The sequence below is a fragment of the Dromiciops gliroides genome, chromosome 6 (assembly GCF_019393635.1).
Source record: "Dromiciops gliroides isolate mDroGli1 chromosome 6, mDroGli1.pri, whole genome shotgun sequence".
Lineage (NCBI taxonomy): Eukaryota > Metazoa > Chordata > Mammalia > Microbiotheria > Microbiotheriidae > Dromiciops > Dromiciops gliroides.
The window spans coordinates 175,233,863-175,261,671 of NC_057866.1; the positions used below are offsets into that span (position 1 = coordinate 175,233,863).

A 27,809-nucleotide genomic window follows, 5' to 3' on the forward strand; every position below is an offset into this window, starting at 1 on the left:
CAAGTGGATATAGTAATATATTTTTGCCCTGAGGGAAAGTGAGAGGGGAAGGAGATAAGGGTGGGGGGAGTGAGAGAAAGGGGAAGGAGGGAAGGGCAGATAGGGGGAGGGAGCAGTAAAAAGCAAAGCACTTTCTAGGAAGGTGAAGATGTTCTGCATTATCACATTTGTTTGAGTACTTAATGGGCCCAATCGCATCCTATAAAATATAACCGCTACATACTGTAAACTAGGATATATGATAAGACCTCTGATGAGATGTTCCTTCTTTCTCCCAACACACAAATTTATAAAAGGAATTCCTCTATTTTTAGCTCATGATTCTGTTTTATAATTACATTTGGTGGTTAGTCCTAGATAACACATTTTAGGAAGAACACTGTACATTGGAATGTGTCCAAAGGAGAGCACCCAGGATGATGAGGGGACTTGAAATCCTGGCATGTGGACACTGGTTGAAGGAACTGAAATATTTATCTTAGGAAAAAAATAAGTCATAGAAGGGACATGTCTTCAATTACTTGAAGGATGCTTATGTTGAAATTAGATTAGTTATTTGTTTGATCTCAGGGGTGACAAAGGATAGACGCTGCAGGTCTTTGTTTGATATAAGAAACAACTTTACTGAAAATTACTACAGCCCAATGTGGAAAAGTCTGCATGTATAACTTATTTTGAAATGCTTGAGTTCTAGTGGGTGGGGGTGGGGGGTGGGAATGGAGGAGGAAAAGAAGTTGGAACACAATTATTTTTAAAAACTTGATGTTAAAATTTGTTTTTACATATATTTTGGAAAATAAAATTCTATTCAATCAAAAAAAAAGGTAGTGAGTTCTCTATAACTGCAGGTCTTCAAGTGGATGTCAGGGATGAGATAGAGCAAGGGGTTCTTAACCATTTTTGTGTGATAACCTCCTTTGGCAGTCTGTTGAAGCCTATGGATCCCTTCTCAGAATAATGTTTTTAAATGCATAAAATAAAATACAAAGAATTACAAAGGAATTATATTTAAATACAGTTGATCAAAATGTAAAAAATAGAGGTTAAGAACCCTGTTCCCAACTATGGGTTATATTAGATGACTTATGAGGCCCTAATCTGATATTCTATAGCCCTGTCCAGAAAGCTGATTGCTCCTCTTCTTAACCCCTTCACCATGGTTCAGAAAGAATTCACAATGTAACATAGGCAAGTCAAGTGATGCCAAGCCAATTCATCAACCATTCATTAAGCACCTACTATGTTCAAGACATTAGTAAGGCAGAAGTATAATTTAAAAAAAGCAGTCTCAAGGTATTTACATTCTTCTGAAAGAACCTAGATACCTTTCCCCAAAAAACATGAGAACATCAAAATGGAAAAACTTCATCACTTGATCTGTGGCACATTTACCATCTAGTCTAGAGACTAGATGGCTGGTGTAATGCTTCCGTCTGGTGGCAGTGGAACTTCAAAAAAAATTATATACATATGTATGTATATATATATAAAGAGAGTGCTAGTCATACATAGATATAAATATACACACATATATATCCAGATGTATTTTATGTATATATATATATATATTGTTCAACAAAAATGATTCCTATTTATAAATTGCTTGAGTGATATTATAATTATTAGAAATTATTTTCTAATTTAACTTCCTAGTTTAACTGTTATGACCTTATAGGTTCATGGTCCCTGGACCATTGTTGTTATTGTTATTTTTAGAATTACTAGTATCCTTCCATCATCCCCACCTCTAATCTTTAATATCTCCATGTCAAATGACTCCTTTCTCTCTGCCTGCAAACATACTCACATCTTCCCATCTTTAAAAAACACTTCATTTGGCCCTACAATTTCCTCAAGGTATCATCTTATATCTCTTCTACCTTTCACAGTAAAAATCCTATTTTAAAAAAAAACTGTTTATAAATACAGCCTCTAATTCCTTTCATCCTACTCACTCCTTGGCTTCATGGGATCTGGCTTCTAACTTCATTCACCTGAAAATGATTCCTTCAAGGTTAAAAGCAATCTTTAATTGCTACATCCAACAGCCTTTTTTTAATCTTCATTATTTTTATTAATATCTAACATTTATATATCACTATAATAATAGCTAAAAATTATGTAGCACTTTAAGGTTTGAAATGGACTTTTTATATAAATTATCTTATTTGATCCTAACAACATATCTGCAAGGTTGATGTTATAATTATCCCCATTTTACAAATAAGGATAGTGGGCAGCTAGATGGCACAGTGGTTAAAGCACCGGCCCTGGATTCAGGAGAACCTGAGTTCAAATGCAGCCTCAGACACTTGACACTTACTAGCTGTGTGACCCTGGGCAAGTCACTTAACCCCCATTGCCTGCAAAACAAAACAAAACAAACAAATAAAGATAGTGAGGTTGAGAGGGTAAGTGGCTTGCCCTGAGTGACATACAGAACTTAATAAGTGTCCAAGGCAAGATTTTAAACTCATTTTCCTGACTCCCAAGTTAAGAACTATAGTCACCGCTCCACCAACCTGCCTCAGTTTGTAAAGAACTTTATATAAATAATTCCATTTGATATTATCTCAATATTTGCCTTTGAACATTTTACACTGTCAACCACTTCATTCTAGATTTCTTGGCACATCTCTCTCTTGATTTTCATCTGTCTAGTTTCTCTTTCTCTATCTTTGCTAGGTCATCATTATTGCCATGCTCCTGAATTGTGGGTATCCCCATTTCTCTTTTCAGAGTCCTCTTAGTTCTCTACATTCTCTCTATTAGTCTAATGGTCTTAGTTCTCCTGGTTTCAGTGATCAGATCTTTACAGATAATGCCCAAGTTTTTAGCTTCATGCCTGATTGATCTCTGTCTCTGTCTCTGTCTGTCTCTCTGTCTCTGTCTCTGTCTCTGTCTGTCTGTCTGTCTGTCTGTCTGTCTGTCTGTCTCTCTCTCTCTCTCTCTCTCTCTCTCTCTCTCTCTCTCTGACCATTTCTCCAAAAGCCTATTGGACATTTCCATCTAGATGACTCATAGGTTTCTAGAGTGTAATATTGCACTATAAATTCACCTCTCCTCCAAATGTTTCTATTTGTATTGAGGACACAACTATCTTTCCAGTCTTCCAGGTTCTCAATCTCAGTATGATCCTCAATTCATCCCTCCCCCTCACCCTCCATACACATTCTTGTCAATTCTAATTCCATATCATTAAACTTGTCTATCCCCTTCTCTCTACTTACACAGCAACTCTAATTCATGATCTCCTTATCTTTCACCTGGATGGAAGCAAAAATTTACTAATGTATTCCTAGTTTTCAATCTCTCCATTCTCCAAATCATACCTCATCCAGTGGCCAATCTTCCTAAAGCACATCTGGCCCATCATATCTGCTTCCTCTTGCCTCTATTTTAAAATACAAATTCCTGGCATTTGAAGCCTTTCACAGCCTGGCTCCAGCCAACATTTCTGAGTTAATTTTACATTCTTCTTCTTTGTTAACTCTACATTTCAGCCAAATTATACAACTTGCTTTTCCCTGACCTTGGCATCCCATCATAGATCATTGTACCTTTGTATAGGCAATTCAATGACACCTGGAATGAACTCCTTCCTCTTCAGTATCACTTAATCCCATGTGCCCAGCACTATGGAAGTCTTTTCTCATCTCCCTAGCTGTCAGGGTTCTCTCCCTTTTCAAAGAACCGTGTATCATCATTGATTTACATGTCAAATCCTTCAAGTAGAATGTAAGGTCTTTGAGGGCAGGGACTGGTTTTTATTTTGTAGTTGACTGTTTCCCCAGCATATCATCCAGTGCTTTGCATATAATAGAGACTTAATAAATACTTATTGGATTGGATTGAGTTCCTCTTTGAAATAAATTGATGAATCCCTAAATCATGCACAATTCTATAGGAATGTGAGATTATTCAAATAAGCAACAACAAAAGCAAGCTTTTTATTACAAAGAATACTGAAAATAAAACACATTTGTATTAATATGAAGCACTTGGGAGAATAATTCCCATTTATCAAGTTTATAGTACTGTTAGACTCAAACTAATACTTTATTGTTCAGTCTCACTAGAATCTATTCAGATATATTCTTTCTTTCCACAAACCTTTCCAAAATAACTTATTTAGGCATAATTCAGATTCTAATCCACATAATTATTTTCCCCAGTCTGGTAATCTAGTAGCAATTACATAAAAATCACATTTTTCTTCCAACTTAATCTGCTTGATCTGTGTATTCTTTGTTAAAAGAAAAATAATAATGCATGATTCTTTGAAGAGGGAGAGAACCCTGACAGCTAGAGAGATTTAAAAAGGCTTCCATAGTGCTAGGCATATGGGACTAAGAAGTATTAGAGAGGGAGGAGTTCATTCCAGGTTGCCCATCCAAAGGTACAATGGACTATGATGGAATGCCAAGGTCAGGGAAAAGCAAGCTGGATAATTTTGCTGGAATGTAGAATTAACAAAGAAGAAGAATGTGCCATTATTGAGACTACATGAGTTTAACAAATGTATCAGTTACCCAGAACCTCATTGAAATTTTGGCTTGTGTTTTTATTGACCTTCTGAAATATTTCACCTGGATGAAGCACCTGATACTCAAGTTGTCTCAAATATCTTCCCCATTATCTTGACTCCTTTTTCAATCAATATCAACCAATCAATAAATATTAAGTGCCTACCATGTGCCAAGCATTGAACTAAGTGCTGAGGACACAAAAGAGGCAAAAGACAGTCCCTAAAGAAGCCTATAATCTAATAGGGGAGATAACATCTAAACAAATATAGAAAGCAAGCTATATACAAGAAAAGAAATAATTAAAAGATAGAACTTGCTGGAGTTAAGAGGGATTAAGGAAAGCTTCCTGGAAAAGGTGGAATTTTACTTGACATTTAAAGGAAGCCAGGGAGGTCAATAGTTAGAGTGGGGGAACCATTGGGGAAAGCCAGAGAAAAAGCCTGGAGCCAAGAGATGGAGTGTCTTATTCATGGAACAGCACAGAGGCCAGTGTCACTGGGTCAAAGAGTATGAGTTGGGGAAAAGGTTGCAACAAGACTGGAAAGGTAGAAGGGTAGTAGGTTATGAAGGGCTTTGAATACCAAACACAGCATTCTGCATTTGTTCCTGACACCAATAGGGAGTCAGTAGTGTTTATAGAGTAGGGGAATGACATGATCAGACCTGTGCTTTAGGAAAATCACTTTAGTGACTTCTGTATCACCCACCATTCTCGTGGTCACATATGGCTTTAACTTCATAGCTATCTTTGACTCCTTCCTCTCCACTCAGTCATCAACTCCCATTAATTCCATTTCCAAATCTCTTCATGTCAGCCCTAAAACCTCAAACCAAGAAGAAATGAGTACTACAGAATGAATAGGCATTGTGATTTAGGTTTGAAGTCCCTAGTTGCTACTTTTTGTCATTGCAAGAACTATGAGTACAGAATGGAGAGATGGAAAGTGCCCTGTGTGAAGTGTAAAGCTTAGCAATCAAATCCAGCTTCTACCACTTACCAGCTTGTAATTTAGGTTAATCCCTTCATCTCTCCAGGATTTATTTTCCTTATCTCATTTAATAATGAGGATAATACTCTACCTAACTCACAGAGTTGTTGTGAAGATTATGTGAAATAATACATGAAAAAGTTTTGCAAATTGTAAAGATGAACATATATTATTGGAAATTATTGGGTAGCTAGGTGACACAGTGAATAAAGCACCGGCCCTGGATTCAGGAAGACCCAAGTTCAAATCTGGCCTCAGACACTTGACACTTACTAGCTGTGTGACCCTGGGCAAGTCACTTAACCCTCATTGCCTCGCAAAAAAAAAAAAAATTATTGGGAAGTACTAGAAAAGCAGTCTGTAGGTCTCCCACATAACTCTGCATCTTTAGTAAATATGTTTGCTTCCTTTCTCAGATGGACTACAATAACTTCCATTTCTTTTTAAATAATGAACATTTTTATTTATAGTTTTAATTTCCAAATTTTATCCCTCCTTCCCTCCCTCCCCCCCAGATGGTAAGCAATCAGATATGGATTATACATGTATGATTATATAAAACATTACCATATTAGTCATTTTGTATAAGAAAGCTTGAATAAAAGAAAAAATGAAAGAAAGTGAAAAATAGCATGCCTCATTCAGTCTGTTCTATCAATATCATCATCAACGTCCTCTTTCTCTGGAGGTGGATAGTCTGCTTCATCAATAGTCCTTTGGGATTGTCTTGGATCATTGCATTGCTGAGAATAGCTAAGTCCTTCACAGTTCTTCATCAAACAGTATTGCTGTCTCTGTGCACAATGTTCTCTTGGTTCTGCTCTCTTCACTATGCATCAGTTCATACTCTTCCATTTCTTTCTTTCTTTCTTTCTTCCTTTCTTTCTTTCTTTCTTTCTTTCTTTCTTTCTTTCTTTCTTTCTTTCTTTCTTTCTTTCTTTCTTTCTTTCTTTCTTTCTTTCTTTCTTTCTTTCTAGGGAGGCAACTGGGGTTAAGTGACTTACCCAGGGTTAACACAGCTATTAATTGTCAAGTGTTTGAGGCTGGATTTGAACTCAGGTCCTCCTGAATTCAAGGCCAGTGCTTTATCCACTGCGCCACCTAGCTGCCCCCACTCTTCCATTTCTTAAGGATGACTTTATGGCAAAATGTCAGTGTTGTGTAAGGGCTGGAGTGCTAGGCTTAGAGTCAAAGATCAGGCTTCACAACCCCTCTAAGCCACCTATTATCTGTATGAATATTGAGCAAATTACTTAACTTCCTTACTATCTCTTGGATTAATGATAATAATAACAACAACAAACAAACAAACAAACAAAAACTAACATTTAGATCACATTTACCATATGCCAGTCACTGTGCTAGGCTCTTTACAAATATATCATTTGAAAAGAAAAACACCTCATTTGATGCTCAAAGCCCTAGCATGTAGGTGCTATTATTATCCTTATTTTATAAATGAAAAAACTGAGGCAGAGGTTAAGTAACTTGCTCAGGGTCACACAGCTAGCAAGTGTCCGAGGCCAGATTTGAACTCAGTATTTCCTGACTCCTAGCCCAATTCTCTATCCATTGCATCTTGACCAGCTGCCCGAAAACTAAACCCCTCTGGCAGGCATTTAAAGATGTCACAACTTGGCCCCCACCCTACCTTTCAGGCATTGTTATACTTTACTCCCCTCCCTTCCTGCTATCCTCCAGGCAAACTGTTTTTCTTGCAGTTCCTCACACATGACACTCCATCTTTTCTCTGTGCCCAGCTGGCTAGGAAGATGGGTGTTACAGTGGATACAGTACTAGTCCTAGAGTCAGGAAGATGTGAGTTCAAGCCCAGCCTCTGACACTTACTAGCTGTGACCCAAGGCAAATCATTTAACATTCATTTGCCTCAGTTTCCTCTTTAATGGGGATAATATTAGCACCTGCCTTCCAGGGTTGGAGTGAGGATGAGATATTATTTGTAAAAGTGCTTATGGATCTGGTACATTGTTGTTCAGTTGTGTCAGACTCTTCATGACTCCATTTGGAATTTTCTTGGCAAAGATGCTGGAGTGGTTTGCAATTTCCTTCTCCAACTCATTTTACAGATGAAAAAACTGAGATAAACAGGGTTAAGTGACTTGCCCAGGGTCACACAGCTAATACATGTCTGAGTCTAGGTTTGAACTCTTGAAGATCAGTTTTCCTGAATCCAGGCTTGGCACTCTATCCACTAAACCAACTAGCTAGCCATGGTCTGGTATACATCTGGTATATAGTCAGCACTTAATAAATGCATGCTTCCTTCCTTCCTTTGAGCTATCTGTCCTCTGTACCTGGAATGCACTACTTCCTCATCCCTGCCTCTTGAAATCCCTGGTTTTCCTTCAAGATTTACCTCAAATGGTCCCTTCTGCATAAGGCCTCTCCTGGTATCCACCAGCTTCTAGAGCCTTACCCTTTCCCCACATGCTTGGTATGTGGTTTGTGTATTCTTCTAGGTATGCAGTTTGTCTCCCCATTAAAATGTAAGCTCTTTAGCTGTGTGACCCTGGGCAAGTCACTTAACTCTCATTGCCCCACAAAACAAACACACACACACACACACACACACACAGAATGTAAAAAAAAAAAACCCGTAAGCTCTTGAAAGACCCGGGTTGCTTCCATTTTATCTTTGTATCCCCAGCACCTGGCACTATGTCTGGCCCATTGTAAAAACTTGATAACTGCTTATTGATTGGTTGATTAACCTCAATGAGCCTCAATTTCCATGCATGTAAAATGGGGAATAATAGCAGTAGCCACCTCATAGAGCTGTTATAAACCTCAACTGAGATAACAGATATAAAGTGATTTTCAAGCCCTGAAGCATTATATAAATGCAAGCCATTAGTATGGCCTATTTATTATCTAAGGCATGACCCAGCGTGTACATGAGTAATGCACAGGAAAAATTATTAGGTTCTCTATTCAGCAGTAATTCTATGCAGCGGATATTCAAGAAACACTGGGATATAAAATCAGTTTGTGACAACATGGAATATGTTATTCAGTATGCATGGGAAACAGTTTTCCAGACAACAGTAAGAAACCATTCAGGCAGGACTAGTTAAAATGTCTTACAGCCTGAGGCTCTATTCATAGGCTCTAAGGTCTTCAAAGATTTATTATGAATACCTTGATTCTTAACTTTATTCTTAAAAGAAAATAAAGATAAAGAAAGTAAATCTCAATACAAATCAAACGTGGGCTTGATATATCTACCATTCCAAATTCATTACAATCACCATTTATAAAAAACTAATAATAATTGTTTTGATTTTATATTCAAAGATTGAGAAATAAATTCAAAGATGATTTTTCAAATTTACCCAAAATGTCATAACTTGTTATTTCAAAGATTTGAATCTCAAACCCCAAATCATGTACCCTGATACATAAGAACTAGAAAGAGTGAAAGAACACTATATAATGGGTAATCTTTGATAAATGTGATTCTTCCCTGTTTATAGAGTGTCATTGTTCAGAAACGTGCTAAAGACAGCTGAACCAAGGATAAATGCTAAATTGTTGGTGAGAGCATTTATACCTCGGAAAACAGCAAACATTATAAATCATGACTTGATTTATTGTTTTGTCGATTGCTTAGACTTAAGAAAGTGATGGTGAAAATGTTAAGAATGCATATGAGACTTATAAGTGTCTGTGTACTTTCCACCTCCTTCCCCAGATGGTTGTTAAATATTTACCAGCACTTCCCAGATTGAATTACAAAGCGGAAGGGTAAAACATACCTTTATTGCCTCTTCCACCTGGATCAAATACTCAAATAGGTCTGGGATCTCATGATACAAGGCAGATCCTATCCTATATATGCCTGGCAGTCTTCCATAGCTCTGAACTCTTGTTCATGTCTCCCCATACATTCATGCCAAGGGATCCTGTGAGGCCCAACATCCTGCAGACTTTCCTTGCTTTTTCTTGATATCATGAGGATATCAGGAGAGCACACAGACTGTTATCCTTCACTCTTATCACAATGACCAAGGCCCCATTGCTTTAGTCAAGGGGGTCTTAGCCAGGAGACTGTCAACTCTTGGGTCCCTAGATAGATTTCAGAAAGTATTTGAACTTGTATGGGGGACACATATCTTTATTTAAACATAATTGGTTTCCTATGTGATCTTTTATTTCTTTATTTTATACATTTTATTATTTTATGTGTTTTATATATAATATGTGGTTTATTTTATTGTTATACATTTTATTTATGTTTTGTTTTTATATTTAAATACATTATTTTTTAAAAGGTACAATTATATAAATGTTTTTCCCTACCCCTTCCTCTATCTTTCATTCCCCTTATAGAGAATATAGATAATCACATTTCAATATTGGTTTCCTTTGTAATCCTATGTATTTATTACATACAATCAAAAACATCACTCTGGGAAGGGGTTCATAGGCTTCACTAAACTCCCAAAGGATTCCATGACACAAAAAATTAAGAACCTCTGCCTAAATATTGTGAAAAATATCTCCATACATTTTTCCATTAAAAAAAAAATGGGGGAAGCTAGGTGGCGCATTGGATAGAGCACCGGCCCTGGAGTCAGGAGTACCTGAGTTCAAATCTGGCCTCAGACACTTAACACTTACTAGCTGTGTGACCCTGGGCAAGTCACTTAACCCCAATTGCCTCACTAAAAAAAAAAAAATGATTGGGCAGCTAGGTAGTGCAGTGGATAGAGCACTGACCCTGGAGTCAGGAGGATCTGAGTTCAAATCTAGCCTCAGACACTTGACAACTTACTAGCTGTGTGACCCTGGGCAAGTCACTTAACCCTCATTGCCTTGCCAAAAAAAAAAATTATAGGGCAGCTAAGTGGATAGAGTACCAACCCTGAAGTCAGGAGGACCTGAGTTCAAATCTGGCCTCAGACACTTGACAACTTACTAGCTGTGTGACCCTGGGCAAGTTAACTTAACCCCAATTGCCTCACAAAAAAAAAGATGAGATCTCTTATGTTTTGTTTGTTTGGGTTTTTTTTGGTTTCATTACACTGCCAAAGGAGTCCATGATACAAAAAAAATTAAGAAATCCTGCTTTAATCATTTACCAGTTTAATGATCCCCAATAATTAGTGCCCTCCTCCTCTCCCCCAACTGAAGAACAGGGTTGTTGGGTCTTTTTTTTTTTTGGAGGGGAGGAGAGGGTAGGTGAGAGAAGACAGACTTATGAGAGCAGAGGTAAGCTGTGGTCAAGGAGGAGAGGGAGACAGCACAATAATGGCATCATGCCTTCCTTGTGTTTGCTACTGAGCCCACTCACTGTAGCTGAAGAAAAAAGTGATCAGAAGTCCCAGTTGCAACTAGACAGCTGAAGCCAGAGAAGACGTCAAGTGTCACGCGCTGTAATTTGCACCAGATCCCAAGTCACACTGGTGGGTTAAGCCAAGGGCCCTGTTTCTGAGACTTTGGGCTCTGCTGGATTTATGAATTAAACATTCTGCATTGTTTATACTACTTTGCCTGGACACTAAAGGGACAGGCATGGAGAGGACCTGAATAAATTCAAACTGTGCATTTGGACTTAGGTCCAAAGTAGTTTCTTACTGTCTAAGGACACTCATAAGATCTAAGAGAGAAACAGGCTTAGAGTCACTTGGGAGATATTTTGTTAGGCATTATTTTCTTGTTATGATGTACTGTTTTTTGGATCTCAAATTGCATTCTAAGTAAAAACAACTCTAGGCCGTATCCAAGCATCTTTGTCTACAACTATGGAGAACTAACATCGATAAGAGACTAGAACTCACCGGTATAGAGCAGGTACAGGAAAGAAGCAATGGAGATTCAAGAGCTAACTTCTGACTGGGTAAATCCACAAGTCTCCATGCCCTTCGATAATTCTGTCCTGCATAGAAAAGCAGAAAGGAAGGATAAAAGGTTCCTAGATCTCTGAGAATCCAGCACTTCTGCTCCCTGGGAAACTTGTGCAAACTGCATTGGTAAGCATGGGACTTTTCAAGACTCTAATATTTTTTGCTAAATAGGTCTGAATGACTGTTCATCAATCTCATATGGTGGTTTCACCAGAAATTAGACTTAACCTATCTGTTTCTTGACTTTTCAAAATGCTATACTCTTAATTTCCTTATAACTGACTTTGTATTCAAGAAAAGATAGAAGATTAATATACCAAAAAAGATTGTAAGCTTGCATTAAGAGCCTAAACCAATATATTAATTAATTAAGTCTGGGTTAGTAGAGTCCCTAAATAACCATCTTTCAGGGTCCAGATTGATTTCTGCAACATTTGGGGCAAGGGGAAGGAGCATTATTGGCCCTGGCAAGGCCTACCGCAGTGAGGACAGAAAAATAGGAAAGAAAAACCCCAGAGGCACCAAGTTGGAAGGAAAACCCTGTGACAGCCCAGCTGAGATGACTAGTCCCATGTAAAGAATGTATTTGTCAGGCATGTGTAAGCCAGGAACTGCCTGAAAGTTGTTTTCTATTTGCTGTTGTTTCATGTATGTTAATCTCTACAGTGAAATGATAACAGCTCACATTTGCATAGCATAACATTTACAAGATGATTTCCCCACGACAACCCTATAACAAAGGTAGGACAAGTATCATTATCACCAGTTTGCAGGTGAAGAAACTAAGGCATGGAATGATAAAGGCATTTTGCCTATATTTATACTGCAAACAAATTTTAGATCCAGGGGTTAAATCTCCATCTTCTGGCTTCAAGTCCAGGTCAAATGGCAAACTTCTTGAAGTGAAGACACACCTCTCACATATCTATATGCCCCATAATTCCTACCTGGATATTCTCAACCTTCTCCCTGCACTCTCTTAGCTCTCCCATCTACTCTCATGACTTCTATTATCACCTCCATAGGCATAACTAAATCTCCATCCAACCATGCTTACTTTCAGAATCACATCTCTAGCAGCCTGAAAGATATCACCATCTAGATGTTCCACCAACATGTCTACAATTAAACTCATTATCCTCTTTTTTGTGAGGCAATTAGGGTTAAGTGACTTGCCCAGGGTCACACAGCTAGTAAGTGTCAAGTGTCTGAGGCTGGATTTGAACTCAAATCCTCCTGACTCCAGGGCCAGTGCTCTGTCCACTGCACCACCTAGCTGCCCCCATTATCCTCTTTTTAAAAAAAAAACTGCTTTTACCCCTTTTTCTCCCTCAAATACTCAAATGGATCTGTGTGCTCATCCATCTAGTAGTCCCCTCCGATATTGGAGAAGACCATTCATCCTTGCCTCTCTAACCTCTGTAACCCTTGTCCATGTCCTCCCAAGAGTTTACCACAGGGATTCCACCCAACATGTAAGAGACTTTGTCCACTTTCTACCAACATTGTGAGTTTACCAGTGAAACCCTCTAGCCATTCACCTGTCATTACTTGCTCTCACCATGTGGCCAACTTACCTTCTCCTTCAGTTGTACAATTATTTGATGATATCCTTTCTTCCTGTTCTTTGGAGTTCCTCACTAAAGATATGTTGCAGCCTGATCACACCCACCATGCTTGTTTTCCATTGCCTTCTGTATGCTCATCTTTAGTTCTTTGGAGGCTCTCATTTTTCAGGTCTTACTGCCCTACAGTTGTTGTTGTTCAGTCTTTTCAGTCATGTTCAACTCTGTGACCCCATTTGGGGTTTTCTTGGCAAAGATACTGGTTTGCCATTTCCTTCTACAGCTCATTTTACAGATGAGGGACTGAGGCAAACAGGGTTAAGTGATTTGCCCAGGGTCACCCAGGTAAGTAAGTGTCTGAGGCTGGGTTTGGACACAGGAAAATGAGTCTTCCTGACTCTAATCCCAGAACTCTCTCCACTGTGCTACCTAGATGCCCTGCTGCCCTGCAGTAATGCTGGCAGAATGTCTGTATTGAAAAGATAGGTTTTTGCTGTTCAGACAAACATGGGTCATTAAAAGAGCAGTGCAATTTCTTGAAAGCAATACAGCCTGATCTGCTCTTCTTTTTCAGCTCTGGGTCCACCTCATCATCCATCTGTATTGTCTGTTCTGGGTATATAAACTGTCTGATGAGCTTTACAGGCTCTTCATTTCAATCATGCTAAAATCTGTGCAATAGAAATTCTTCATTTGGTCTTTTCTTTGTGGGTAGATAGGTAAACTCCTTCGAGTGATCAGATCTCTTTGTAAGAGGCTCTGCCATATAAATCAGTCAATAATCATCTATTAAGAAATCTCCCTAAGTCAGGTCCTCATAAACTTTCTTCTCTGCCTTCAGCCTCCTCTGTATTCAAACCTCCCTTCATAATGCTATCCAGGTAAAGAAAAATGATACTACTAATAATTTAAACAGGCATTTATTAAGCACCTGCTATGTGCAGGGCATTGTGCTAAGCTCATTACAAGTATTATCCTATTTGAGCCTTACAACAACCTTTGGAGGTAGGTTCTATTGTTTGTCTCCATTTTACAAATAAAGTGAGGGAAGCAAAGGTGAAACAACCTGCCCAGACTCACATGGCTACTAACTATCTGAAGCCAGATTTGAATTCAGATCTTCTAACTCCAGGTCCAGGACTATATCCACTGCCCCACCTCACTATAATCCTAGTACTAATATGACTACTATGCCACACTAATAATGCACACCGAAATTTTCAGTAGCTATTCATTGCCTACTAAACAAGTACAAATCCTTTAACCTGGCATCAAATTTAGCTTCACAATCTATTTTTCCAGCCCAAAATGCTATACAAAAATGTCAGCTCTGGGGAAGCTAGGTGGTGCAGTAAATAAAGCACCGACCCTGGATTCAGGAGGATCTGAGTTCAAATCTGACCTCCAGACACTTGACACTTACTAGCTATGTGACCCTAGGCAAGTCATTTCACCCAGTTGCCTCACCAAAAAAAGAAAAAAGAAAAGAAAAAAGTCAGCTATTATTATTGCTGTTGTTATTGCTAGGCAGGAAAACATAGTGGGTAGAGTGGTAGGCTGGAAGTCAAGTGAGACCTGGATTTGAAATTAACCTGTGACTAACTCCACAAATGGAAGGAGTCTCCATACCAAGACTCTCTCATGCATATGAAATCACTGGTCCTTTGCATATTCATCTATTGCTATTAATATTCCTGTCTTCCCAACTAGATTTTCAAACACCGTGAAGGCAGCTTGTAGCATTTATTTCATATTTCATTTAACAAACAGGTGGGATACTCATAAAAGAGCATGGGAAATATCCCTTTCCTGGTTAACCCCATCACAAAGGCACCACAGCCCTCCTACTCACACCTTGCTTGTACAAATGGAGTCTTCTCTGCTCTTGTCTTCACAGTTATTCATGGAAGTGAACATGATAGCCAATGCTCCCTTGGTTATTTCCCGTGTGGAAATGTAACCAAGTGCTTGCCTCAGCTACTTCATTGTAACGGTGTGGATGACTGTGGAAATCATGCCGATGAAGAAAATTGCGGTAAGTGAACAGATCATGATCCTAGACTTTAGAGACAGCAGGAATCCGTAATCAGTCCACAGACTGATAGAGCCCAGCAGAATAGAAATGAGGAAGGAAAAAGGAGAAAAGAATGAGTGATCAACCTGCTTCAGAAAAACCTATCATTTTACTTCCCCTTTTGCTCCCCATCATTTCAAACAAAGACTGGAATCCCATGTATCAGAGAGGTTAGAGATGGGATTCCTCTTCATGTTGGATTCTGAAGTCCCTTTCAATTCTGAAATTCTATTAACTCAAAATATCATATTAATTCGAGGGATTTTAATATCTGACCTGTGAAAGGACTCTATGATAAGATATGGCATCCATCAGGGACTTAATAGTTAAACCAACTTCTTTTACATTTTCCACTTTATTTCAGATAGGGATCCCTGTGTACATATTAATTAGATTTGATTCAATTTTTAAAATTAATTAGCTACTCCATGCAAGAAACTTGTGTTGGATTCTAGGGATAAAAAGACAAAAGTGAAAAAAAATCCCTGTCCTTGATAAACTTACATTCTCCTGAGGGGATAAAACATGGATGTAGATAAGTCAATACAAAATAATTTCAGGAGAGAGAAAGCCTAACAATTGGAGAGAATCATGGAGGAGGCAGTTAGCTGAATTGTACTAAGGATGTTATAAGGTAGAAATGAGAACATTTATATCTTGGCATAATAGATTCGCTCCATTAATCTTTATTCTTTTTCAAGTTTTCCCCAGAATAGAGAGAAAACAAGAAAGTCCAGTAGGAAAGGTGTTGAGACACATTTAGCTGGTCTAGGGAAGGAGAAAGATAAGACAGAGCCCTGCAGAAGCAGGAGTGTTTGCACTGAGGATACCCCAGATGTTTCTTCATTGATGCTGCATAGTTCAAATACTGTCAACAAACCCTTGCACTCAGGTTAGCTCCTTGGATCTATAGATTGGCTCCATAATTCTGCCACTGGTAGAGAATAAGCAAATGAAACCAAGGTCAGGAAGCCCCTGAAAGAAGAGGTATGGAGGGCAGATGTTGCAAACCATGACACGGAGGTCCAAAAATTATGGGGCACTTATTCCTATGAGTCTGTAACCATGCTAATAAGGATTTCCTAAGGAGAAGACTAAAAGAGGCATGTCTGATGTCCATCCCCAACACATGCACCCAGCTAAAGTCTTAATCATTTGTAATCCACTTGTCAAGCAATTTGGTGTGTCATCCACAAAGAACACCTCAGGTGTCTTGTTTGTCTTTTTTTTTCCTGCAGGGCAATGGGGGTTAAGTGACTTGCCCAGGGTCACACAGCTAGTAAGTGTCAAGTGTCTGAGGTCAGATTTGAACTCAGGTCCTCCTGAATCCAGGGCAGGTGCTTTATCCACTGCGCCATCTAGCTGCCCCCTTGTTTGTCTTTTTAACTATGATGTACTCATATTTCCAAATCGATAAAATCTGTCATTAACAGATCCTTCTGAGCTATTTCTTGTTCTTTAAGGAATGTCAGTGTCAAGAGACTAGGGAACTCAAGGTCTTATTATGGACCTTGACAAACAGTTCTGAAAGTAGATTTGTCACCAGCTAGAGCTTCTAGGAAAACTAGTCTTGGGCTTTTCTTCAAATCTGTATAATAGGAAACCTTGAAAATTAGTTTAATTTCCTTGAATCATCTGACCATAAAGCATACACAAAAGTGAAGGTTTGGGCAAGAAACAATAGTATAATGTATGCCATTCATGGGGGGAAAAGGGAGATTTTTCCAGAAGATGCATGCATATGCTTACTAGAATTTGAAGTAAAATATCTATTTAATCTTGTTGTTACTCCAATATTTTTGCTTTCCAGAGTCAAAGAGATTTAGTTACCTCTCAGAGGAAAGTGAACCTCTAATCTGGATAAATTGCCCCCAAGACAGTGACAATGTCTCAGTAACAGTGAAACAGTCTGAACTATGTGGATTAAGTTGTAGAATATTTGAATTAGAAATTATTATGGTTTTTCCCCTTTTAAAAATCAACTCTTTACCAAGATAGCTGTAGTTAACATTAAACTAAATTTTAGGATGAAGTTTTAGCATTGGGTTTCCAGCTATTAGATTATGAAGTATGACCCTTTTGCTTGTGAACTGGTAGCCACTATTTGCTTATCATAGTCCATTGGACTTTTAAGTAAAAAAAACCACAAGAAGGTAATATGGTTACTCCTTGTGACTTAAAGTGCAATAGGAAGACTACTAATTTTGGCATCAGAATTCCCAGACTCAAATTCTAGCTCTATTTTTTTATGACATGGGTAAGCTTTAAACACATCACCTAGACTCTCTATGCCTCAGTTTCTTCACATGTGAAATAAGGAAGTTGTATTAGATGACCCCTATGGTTGCTTCCAGCTCTAAACCCCTATGGTCCTAACTACTGTAAACAACTGGATTGTCCTTCATAACCTGAAGATGTAAGTAGATTAAGCTAAATTTTAAAGAGTAAAAATGATCAGAATATTAAAATGTGAACATTGGGAATGGCAAATGGAATAGCCCATTTCTCATGTAATTATAGCAAATTCAGCTTCGTTCTCATTTACCTTGAGAAATTGTCCAGCAATTTGAAAAGCAAATATGAAAAACGTTTCATGACAAATCATAGCACAGTTTGCCAGAAAATGTGCTGCTGATGATTCGTGGGGAAAAGCAAGAGAAGAGCAAATAAAATCTATATTTGCTAATAGGATAAAATTATCAGCCAGGAAAGTAGTGGCTCAGGAGTTGCTAAACATAGGAAATCATTCACAAATAGTGAATGCACAAAAATGTTTAGTCGGTATATTAAAATACCTTTATAGAAAATTTTTAAAATAAAATATTTCTAATACTGTGAAAACTCTTAGAGACAATTTAATTTAATAACCATACATGAAGTATTTACTATTTGTGAGGCACTCTGCTTGGTATTAGGGATACAAAAAACAAAAAGTGAAACAGTTCCTGCCCTCAGAGACTTTACCTTCTACTAATATGGTCATTTTTATTTATAACCAACCAGAAGATTAAATCTGTGCTGTCATATTCTATTGCATGCGGTGTATTATGGGAGCTGGAAGAGATTCTGATGGTTTACCTCCTAAATAAATATGTTAATGCTTAAGGGCCTCATGAAGAATTAATAACACTGCTTCTGTTCAACAAAGGACATACTAGCAAGGAAGATTTTTCATCTACTCTTACAGAATGTTTGAAACATAAATAAATTTACATCAGTACATCTAGTTCTATTGCTGTTTGATAGGGCTCTGAGTATAGGGGAAGCAAATGTTTCCTCTCTTTATTTAAAAAAACACCAGCATTCCATTTCCCTTCATAACCCACCAGATGCACTTTATGTGCAAATATTGCTGAAGGAAATAGCAGGGGAATGGTTTTAGCCCCTTAGTTTGTCAACAAAATTAAGGTGATCACCCTTGTGGACCATTTTGAGCATTTCTCCAAGAAGCTGATAGTCAATATCCAGAGCTTCTTCGACTAACGAGTTATGATGGCTCTGCCGGGGTGACATATAGAAGAAATTTTCATTCTGTCTCAAACAACTGAAGATGTTTCTGTCAGAAGGGGGTAAAGCAGAGGCTTTGAATATAGGGAATAACTGAAATTCTTTTTCATGATGAACACGGCTTCTCATTTAAACATGCCAAATGAGGGAGTGGGAGGTAAAGGGCTTACTTTGGAAAGACTTTCTTTTACTGGAATGAAAGCTCTCTGCATTTAAAGGTAATTGAGAAAGGCACATTGGTGTTTGCAGCCCTTGCCGCAATAGAAGTGTGGGTCAGACTTGAGTTCTTTGCAAAAGCAACCATCAACAGTCAAGGCATATTTGCTGAAAAATTTCAGGAGTTCAGAGAGAGAAAAAATAGCTTTTCCCATTCCAATTAAACCCTAGATAAGAACAATTATGAACTCAGCCTTTGCCATTTGTTAAAGGTGACCAACCACAATTAGAACCTGACTAAATAGACTGAAAGGTTTGTGCAAACAACCTTTAGGAATCTTGTCAATGAGGTTAAGAATTGGATCCTTAAAGCTATAACATGGGTTCCCCTAAAACTAGTACCTTTAAAAAAACAACAGATGATGGTCAATGTTGACAATGACTTCCAAAATTACAGTAATTTCTATTATTCTGTAAACAAAGATTAAACATCTGCTATCCAAAAGTGGGCTGGAGCCAGCTCATACCAGCTGCCTTATCAATGATTAAATTTTCAGTGTGTAATCATTTATGCCTCAGAAATTAGCAAATGCTACAAATCAGTTATTGATTTATTGTTTCATTATCTAGACTTAAGAAAGTAATAAAAAAGGAAAGTAATGGACAAAATGGTAATAATACAGATTTAACTAAAAGCATGTCCTGCATACTTCCCCCCCCCCCCCCCCCCCCCCCGCCCCAGATACCCTGTTGTTAAACACCTACCAATACAATCCTTGCTGGTATGTAATAGGCAGCCAGGTTAAAGGGATAGAAGGTCCAACTTTGAAATGAGAAAAATTTAGGTTCATGTATTGCCTCCCATATATACTAACTGTTTGTCGGGGGGTGGGGCAGTGTCACAACATTCAGTGCCCAGGCAACTCTCTGAGATTAAAAATGAGTTGTCTATGTGCATTAGTGAAAGGAATTCCCATACCCAGAGTTTAATAAGCCCACAAAATGACAGGCTTAGATCAAAAAAAATATCTATAGTAGTGTGCTAAGAATTAGGAATTATAGGGGCAGCTAGGTGGCACAGTGGATAGAGCACCAGCCCTGGAGTCAGGAGTACCTGAGTTCAAATCTGACCTCAGACACTTAACACTTACTAGCTGTGTGACCCTGGGCAAGTCACTTAAACTCAAATAAAAAAAAAAAAGGAGTCACATCCACTGAAGAACCTCTCTAGGCACAGCTGGGCCTCACCAAAAAAAAAAAAAAAGAATTAGGAATTACAAATAAAAGTAGCCTAGTCTTTGCTTTCAAGGAATTTATAACCTAGCAGGGATGATATAGGGGCAGCTAGGTGGTGCAGTGGATGGAGCACCAAGCCTGGAAGATGATGAGTCTTCCTGAGCTCAAATCTGCTCTCAGATATTTACTACCTGCATTACCCTGGGCAAGTCACTTAACACTGTTTGTCTCAGTTCCCTCATCTGTAAAATGAGCTGGACAAGGAAATGGCAAACCACTCCAGTATCTTTGCCAAGAAAACCCCAAATGGGGTCACAAAGATGAGTACATGACTGAACAACCACAAAAAAGGAATGAGATATTAGTAATAGTGTAGAATCTTTATAGTACTTTAATGTTTGCAAAGTGCTTGAGTACAAATTGTAACATTTCCCCATTTTGCAAATAAGGAAAAAGCTCACAGAGTTTTAGTAAGCTTATGATACAGGTAGTTGTTGAGCATGTGTGGGCAAAGAATCCTAGCTCTGGAAGCAGGGAGCCTGGGCTTGAATCTCAGCTCTTCCACTGTGTGACCTTGGGCAAGGTTACCTGAACTCCTCGAAACTATTTACTCATCCATAAAACGAAGGTATTAGATCATCTGTCCCTTCTACTTCTAAATCCTATGATTCCATGAATGTTATTTGAAAAATTACGCATTGAAAATTCTCTCAATTTTGGCTCAACATAGAAACGTTTTCTAATATTAATTTTAATAAGAATAGGCTAAGAAGCTAACAGATAAGTCTTGATTCATGTCTGAAAATGAAAAGGTATTTGCTCATTGTTGAGCGTATCTCTAAGAAATGAAAACACAGAAGTCCAAAAAACCCACATTTTTATCAAGATAATAGATTATTAAATATTTTTCATAAATAATAGTCATATGCTTTCTTGGTCTGTTTATACTTACTTTTAAAATTTTTTATTGATTCTTTTGTTATTTATACCTATTATTTTTTTATCTTTTCCACATACACATTGAACCTTCATTTATAACAAAGAATTCAATTCAGTAAACATTTAACAAATTGAAATAATAATCCAAAATTGACCACAAAATTACTGTGTCTGGCGCTGTGTACAAAATTTTGCACCTTTGCACCTTTGAGTGTTAATGCAATGTATGCCTGTATTGATTTTGATAGCCATTTGATTTATAGTATCATCATTATTGGAACTCTCTCTAAGAAGACAGATTTTAGCCCCTCCACCATTTTTCTGCTTTGCAATTATCACTTGTGTCATCCCAAGAATATTCCAAAGATCATTCACCCAAAATGCCTGCTGCCTTCCTCGGGTTTTATTCATTTCTCAAGGGATATCAACACAGCTTTTGCAACGTCTATCCACTGTCTTCAGTACTTACTATATGACCAGCCCACAGCCCACAGCCCACATCTATCAATCTGTCTATCTATCTATCTGTCTATCTATCTATCTATCTATCTATCTATCTATCTATCTATCTATCTATCTATCTATCTGTCTGTCTGTCTGTCTGTCTGTCTGTCTGTCTGTCTATCTATCTATCTATCTATCTGTATATATCTATCTATCTGTATATATGTGTATATATTCTTTATGATGCCTTCTATGCCATTTCTTGCACATAAAGCACTGTTGGAAATGTGCTAAAGCCTACCGATGCTGACAATGCATCTTCTCATTGTCCTTTGGATATCTGTAACTTTGATTCTTCTGAAATCATGGTGTTCTATCAGTACTTTAGGTGGCAAAATGGATAGAATGATGAACTTGAAGTCAGAAAGACCACACTTCAAATCCTGCCTCCTACTAGCTGTGTAAATTGGAGGTGATAATAATACTTATCTCACTAAGCCATGCTGCCTTAATTTTTTTATGCTGCTGCCCTAATTTTTTATATTAAAGCAATAAAATATATAGGGGTACAGATAAGGTTAGTGTAAAATCTCTCTGGCATCCATTAAAATGCATGTCAAATATTTAACAGCTCTTACAAAGAACATTTTTATGTTTGGAAAATATTATACCAAAATGGTTCTTCCCCCTTTAAATGTTAAGACCATTTTTATTTGAAAATCTGCTTCTGTAAAACATAAATAAAGAAGGATCATTTTTAATTAATGTTCATGTAACAAAAACATGAAGAATTCAAAAGTTATATAAATTAAAGCTGTAAAACTCCTGTATTCAACTATAGAAGCACACTCAGGAGAATAACTGAATTTACAAATACACATCGTTGTGTCAGGAATTAGGATTTGTGTTTTGTCTTTTAGCTTATTCATCAAATTCTATTCTCTCCATATATTGTAGAATGGTAGAGAAACAGTATTAAAGTGACTACTCATAAATAAGGCAATCAGCCATAAAAATATACAGGCTTTACCTTTTTTTCCCTTTTGTCAGCTATTTAATGTGCAACCCATTACCAAGGGAAAATTGTGCAAGAAAAGTAGCTAAAAGGATGTCATCAGAGAGGTGATTCTAAGATCCCTTGTAGGTCTGAATTTCTTATCCCATCATGTTCCTAGGAAATGTATGCCTGGAAAAAGAAGTGGGCCAGCAATATAGTAAGAGACCATCATAATAGACAGATAGCCCTCACATTGCTTGGCTGGTGCCCATGTGGTTTCAAGAGATCTGAAGCAACTAGGTGATCAGGGAAAAGGACTTGGCATCAAGAAGACAAGGTTTAAGTTCTTCCTCAGGCACTTTCTAGTTGTGTGATCCAGGACAGGTCACTTAATATCCTTTTGAGTTTCAGTTTCTTCTCTATAAAATGGAGATAATAGGAGTATCTACCTCACGCAGTTGTTATTAGGACATAGAAAAATAATATATGTTTAGGACATTGTAAAACTTCAATAATGTTGGCCATTATTATCATCATCATCTAGAGAAGACCCTCAGCTAGTTAGGTGGACCTGGTATGGAGGATCTATCAGAAGACATGGACAAGAGTCCCATAGGATGAACAGACAGAGATAGATCATGACCTATATCATTAAATCTTCATTGGTGAGATAATAAATTCATCCAAGCATTGAAACAGCAACCAAGGTTTAAAGGAATAATATATCCACCCACTCTTCCCTTAGGGTTGATCATTATACAGATGTATGTGAAAGATGATTTTTCATATACTTCTGAAAAAATAATACAGTAGTTTTACAAACTGGAAGAAAGAACAAATTGGGCCCATTGATGTGCTCATTTTTCTGCTATTCCCAGATCCCTGGCTCTCCATGAATTTTAATAGTAAGCAATATAAAGTGAGAGAGCACATTATGACTCCTTTCTTTCTACTTTAAATTTGACTTTTGACCATAAACTGGAATTCAATTATTACCATTGCAGCAATTCTTATTAAGAGCTAGAGGCAAGTTGGAAATGTCACCCCATTTATTAGAGGCCTTAATTTAACAGCATGATCAAGCTAGAAAATAGGAAAGAGTTCAACAGGTGAATACAGGCAAACCACCAGATGATGAAAGTAGCATCAAAGTTTCATTGCTATCTATATTTCATTGCCATAGAAAAGTCTATGATTTTTGTCACTGTGGGTATATCCTAGAGTGGTGGACACAAGTCCTCTGTGCCTTAAGTAGACAGCCTTCATGAGTAGCTGTGGTCAAAAAAAGTTCATCCCCTACCAATCAATTTTCTGGAGATTTCTCTGCTCATTCAAGTAGGTCAAAGGTGACAGGTATACATTTTGTCAAAAAGCCCATACATGAAGGCTTCCCAGTTTGGTAGGAGATGTCAGAATTGATGTGGTCCACTTTGAGAATTCAAGGTCTCCCCAATGCCACACTGAGATACCAGAATTAGGATGTAATGGTGCATAATTACCTACAAGAAAAATAAAATCTTCAATTGTTTCTGAATTTTCTTTTCAAATATGATTTCTATTGGGTTTTTAAAGCTCAAAGGTTTCCTAAGAAACAGAGTCTAGAATTTAATCTATTTCTCTTCATATAAAGATTAAAAACAGATGGGTAGGAACAGATGATACCAATCACTGGTAATTAAGCAAAAAAAAATAGAGAATCTCAGAGTTGGAAAGGACTTCAGAGACCATCTAGCTGTACCCATGCCTGAACAATAATCCTTTCAATAATAATTAAAAATCAGAGAGAGTAACTATGGCATAGGAAGTTTAACAGCAAAAACATCCAGTGATTTGTGGGAGACAAAATCTAAAAGACCAATCGAACAATAAATATTTGTTAAGCACTTTTTATGTGCCAGGCACTGTGGTAAGTGCCAGGGATACAAAAAGAGGCAAAAGAGAATCCCTGCCCTCAAAGAGCTTACAATCTAATGTCCAAGAACATACAATTTTGTACAAAACGAGCTATATAGAGCATAAATAGGAAATAATTAACAGAGGGAAGGCATTATAATTAAGAAGGGTTGAGAAAGTCTTCCTGTAGAAGGTGGGATTTTAGTTGGCACTTAAAGGAAGCCAGGGAGGTCAGTAGTCAAAGTGGAGGAGGAATATTTTTGCAGGCATTTGGGGACAGCCAGAGAGAATGCCCAAAGCCAAGAGATAGAGTGTCTTATTTGTGGAACAGCCAGGAGACCAGTGTCACTGGGTTGGAGAGTTTATGTTAGGGAATAAGGTAGAAGAAGACTGGAAAGGTAGGAGGAGGGTAGGTTATGAGAGACTCTGAATGCCAAACAGAGCATTCTGCATTTGTTCCTGAAGGCAATAGGGAGCCATTGGAGTTTATAGGTCAGGAGGAGGTAAAGAGGGGAACATAATTGGACCTGCACTTTAGGAAAATCACTTTTGGGACTGATGTAGCAGAAAGAAAATCAAACCTGAATTCAGCTAACCTGGGTTCTGCTCTGGGGCATAGCTCTGCCACTTAATGTATTTAACCCCAGAAGAGTAACTTTATTTCCCTGGGCCTCAACTTTCTCATGTCAAACTGTAAAATGGAGATTGGTCTAGATCATTTCTAAAGTCCCTTCTAGCTCTGCAATGCTATTTAAAGGGAACCTTCAGACCCTGGTGGGAGTGACTTAAGGTTCTTTTCTCAAAAAGGCAACCTACACATTTGTTCAAGTCAAGAAAGGCAATCAGAGTGTTTAAAAAAAAGAAACGTATTTGTTAGCTAGAGTAACAGAACATATCTTGTGCAAGGTCCCAACAAAAGATGGCTTTACAACTGATGCATTTTTACACAATTAGTATCTTACCAAGCACAGAGTCTTAAAATCCTATAAAGCCGGGGCAGCTAGATGGCGCAGTGGATAGAGCACCGGCCCTGGAGTCAGGAGTACCTGAGTTCAAATCCGGCCTCAGACACTTAACACTTACTAGCTGTGTGACCCTAGGCAAGTCACTTAACCCCAATTGCCTCACTAAAAAAAAAAAAAATCCTATAAAGCCTCCTCAGAGAAATCTGATCATGTGAAAGAGATTAGTCTAACCATCCACGATGGAAAAGCAAAATGGATATGAAATGTATACTGCCTAATTGTGACATATGGCTGAATATGTGTTCTATCAAATCTGTTCATTAATATGTATCTTGATGAGATGGACTTTTATACTGCTATCCATCCCTACACAAACTCAGGTGTTTCTCATTCCAGAAACACTGGCAGCAATAACAAGTTGTCCATATGTGAGGTTCTTTCAGAATATTAAGAAGGTTGAGATAAACCCTAAATGCTAACAAAAAGATGGCAGCAAGTTACATGAATCAAATTAATTTCAAAAATAACTTATTTATAAGATCAAACCCATTTGGACACCCTATTCTTTGGACTCTTGTCTAACATCAGTTTTGCTTTTTATGTTCCAATGCTCCCAAATTGCCAACCATTGTTTCTAGGTCTTATACACAGTAGGCACTTAATAAATTGATCGATATAACCTATATCAAATTGCTTACTTTCTCAGGGATGGAGGAAGTGAGGGAAGGAGAGAGAAAATTTGGAATTCAAAATGTTTTTAAATGGAATGTTAAAAATGATCTTTACATGTAATTTGGGTAAATAAAATATTATTAAAAATAAGTTGAAATAATAATAAGCTAGCATTTATATAGTGCCTACTACATGCCAGGCACTATATTAGGAGCTTGACAAATATGATCTCATTCAATCCTCACAACATGAATTGAATCCTGGACACCAAACTTGCTTTTGGCTTCGAGATCTGCTTGCTATCTTGTAAAAATTGGCTTTGTGTATAAGAATGCAAATCAAATGACATACCACCACTCCACTTGCTTCTGGTAATTCGCAGCCAGGACTATTACTATTACAGACTGTTACAGTCAAAGCAGGGTTTTCTATCCAGGTGGCCTCTGAATCATCTTCCACATCCCCTCATCACCAACAGTGGCCTCCGGGCCAAAGTCTACAATCAGGGTAGGACCCATGGGAATAGTACAGCTGCAGAAAATAATGAACTTGGCAGAGAAAAAAGATTTGTCTAGGCATCTGTACCAGGAAACAAAATAAATTAAAAATGTGCATTCCCCAGACTAGCAGATGGATAGTAAAAATTGGTCATATAAGTCTATCAATAAGTTAGTTTTGAAGAGGTACTGCAGTTGGACAATATGCTGAGCCTAGAATTAAGGAGACTAGACAATTGAAACACAGGAATCCTCTGGTTGAAAAACATGAAGAAAATTTTAAAACATCTTTGATAAAAAATAACCCCACTTGGTTTTTGGGTGACCAAAGTGAGCCCAAGGGAATCTGGCTTTGCCGGTGTCACATAACTTGTCAGGGGTATGGAAGGGACAAGAATACAGTTTGAATTTCTCCCTGTTCAGTGCCCTTGTCACCACACCTTACTTTCATTATTAAGGGAAGGTGGGGGAACAGGCTGTTTTGATTTCCTCCCTCTCCTTTTTTCCCCTTTCATCATTCTTTTTATTTATTTATTTATTTATTTATTTATTTTTGCGGGGCAACGGGGGTTAAGTGACTTGCCCAGGGTCACACAGCTAGTAAGTGTAAAGTGTCTGAGGTCACATTTGAACTCAGGTCCTCCTGAATCCAGGGCCAGGGTTTTATCCACTGTGCCACCTAGCTGACCCCCTTTCATCATTCTTAACCCTCAAAAATCCTTATTTACAAATTTTGGAAATTTGGGGAGATTTTTTTAATCTTAATGAAAATACCTTTCTTTTATATCATTTCTCTTACCGTCTATGAAAACTGCCATTTTGGGGGCAGTGAGGTGGCTCAACAGATAGAGTACTGGCTCTGGAATCAGGAGGACCTGAGTTCAAATGCAGCCTCAGACACTTGATACTTACTAGCTGTGTGACCCTGGGAAGTCATTTAACCCTGATTGACTCACCAAAATAAATAAATAAATGGAAAATAAAGGGAAAAACCAACAGAAGAAAAAAAAGAAATTGACATTTTGACAGTTTAAATTTGGATACAGTCTTACATACCCATGAGATGGGTTGCTCTTGGTTTTGCTACTACTTCACCATAGGAGAAGGCAGTTGTTTTCACTTTTACCTGGCAGCAGCAGCAGCAGCAGCACCACCACCACCACCACCACCACCATCATCACTAACATTTAGATAGCACTTACTTTTGCCAAGTTTGCTAAGTTCTTTACAAAGATCTCATTTTATCCTCACAACAACCCTGGGAGGGAAGTTCTATATTATCCCCATTTTATAGATGAGGCAATTGAGGCAAATAATGTTTAAATGACTTGTCCAGGCTCACACAGTGTCTGAGATCAGATTTAAAATCAAGTCTTCCTGACTCCAGGCTCGTTGTTCTACCCATTGTGCAACCTCATCTTCCCCAGTTCAAATAATAGCACTAGCAAATGAAGACCAGGGCCAAGTTTATCCTGCTAA

The 27,809-nt window shown here is 37.9% G+C and overlaps 1 protein-coding gene across 2 annotated transcripts in view; it reads left to right on the forward strand.

The window, feature by feature from the left end:
- RXFP1 (relaxin family peptide receptor 1) overlaps positions 1 to 27,809 on the forward strand; it is a 182,481-nt gene that overhangs the window by 40,385 nt on the left and 114,287 nt on the right. For both annotated transcript variants that reach the window (XM_043972848.1, XM_043972847.1), the window contains one exon: positions 14,848 to 14,985. In XM_043972848.1, coding sequence (XP_043828783.1) covers positions 14,848 to 14,985 — 138 coding nt within the window. The remainder of the gene's footprint in view (positions 1 to 14,847; positions 14,986 to 27,809) is intronic.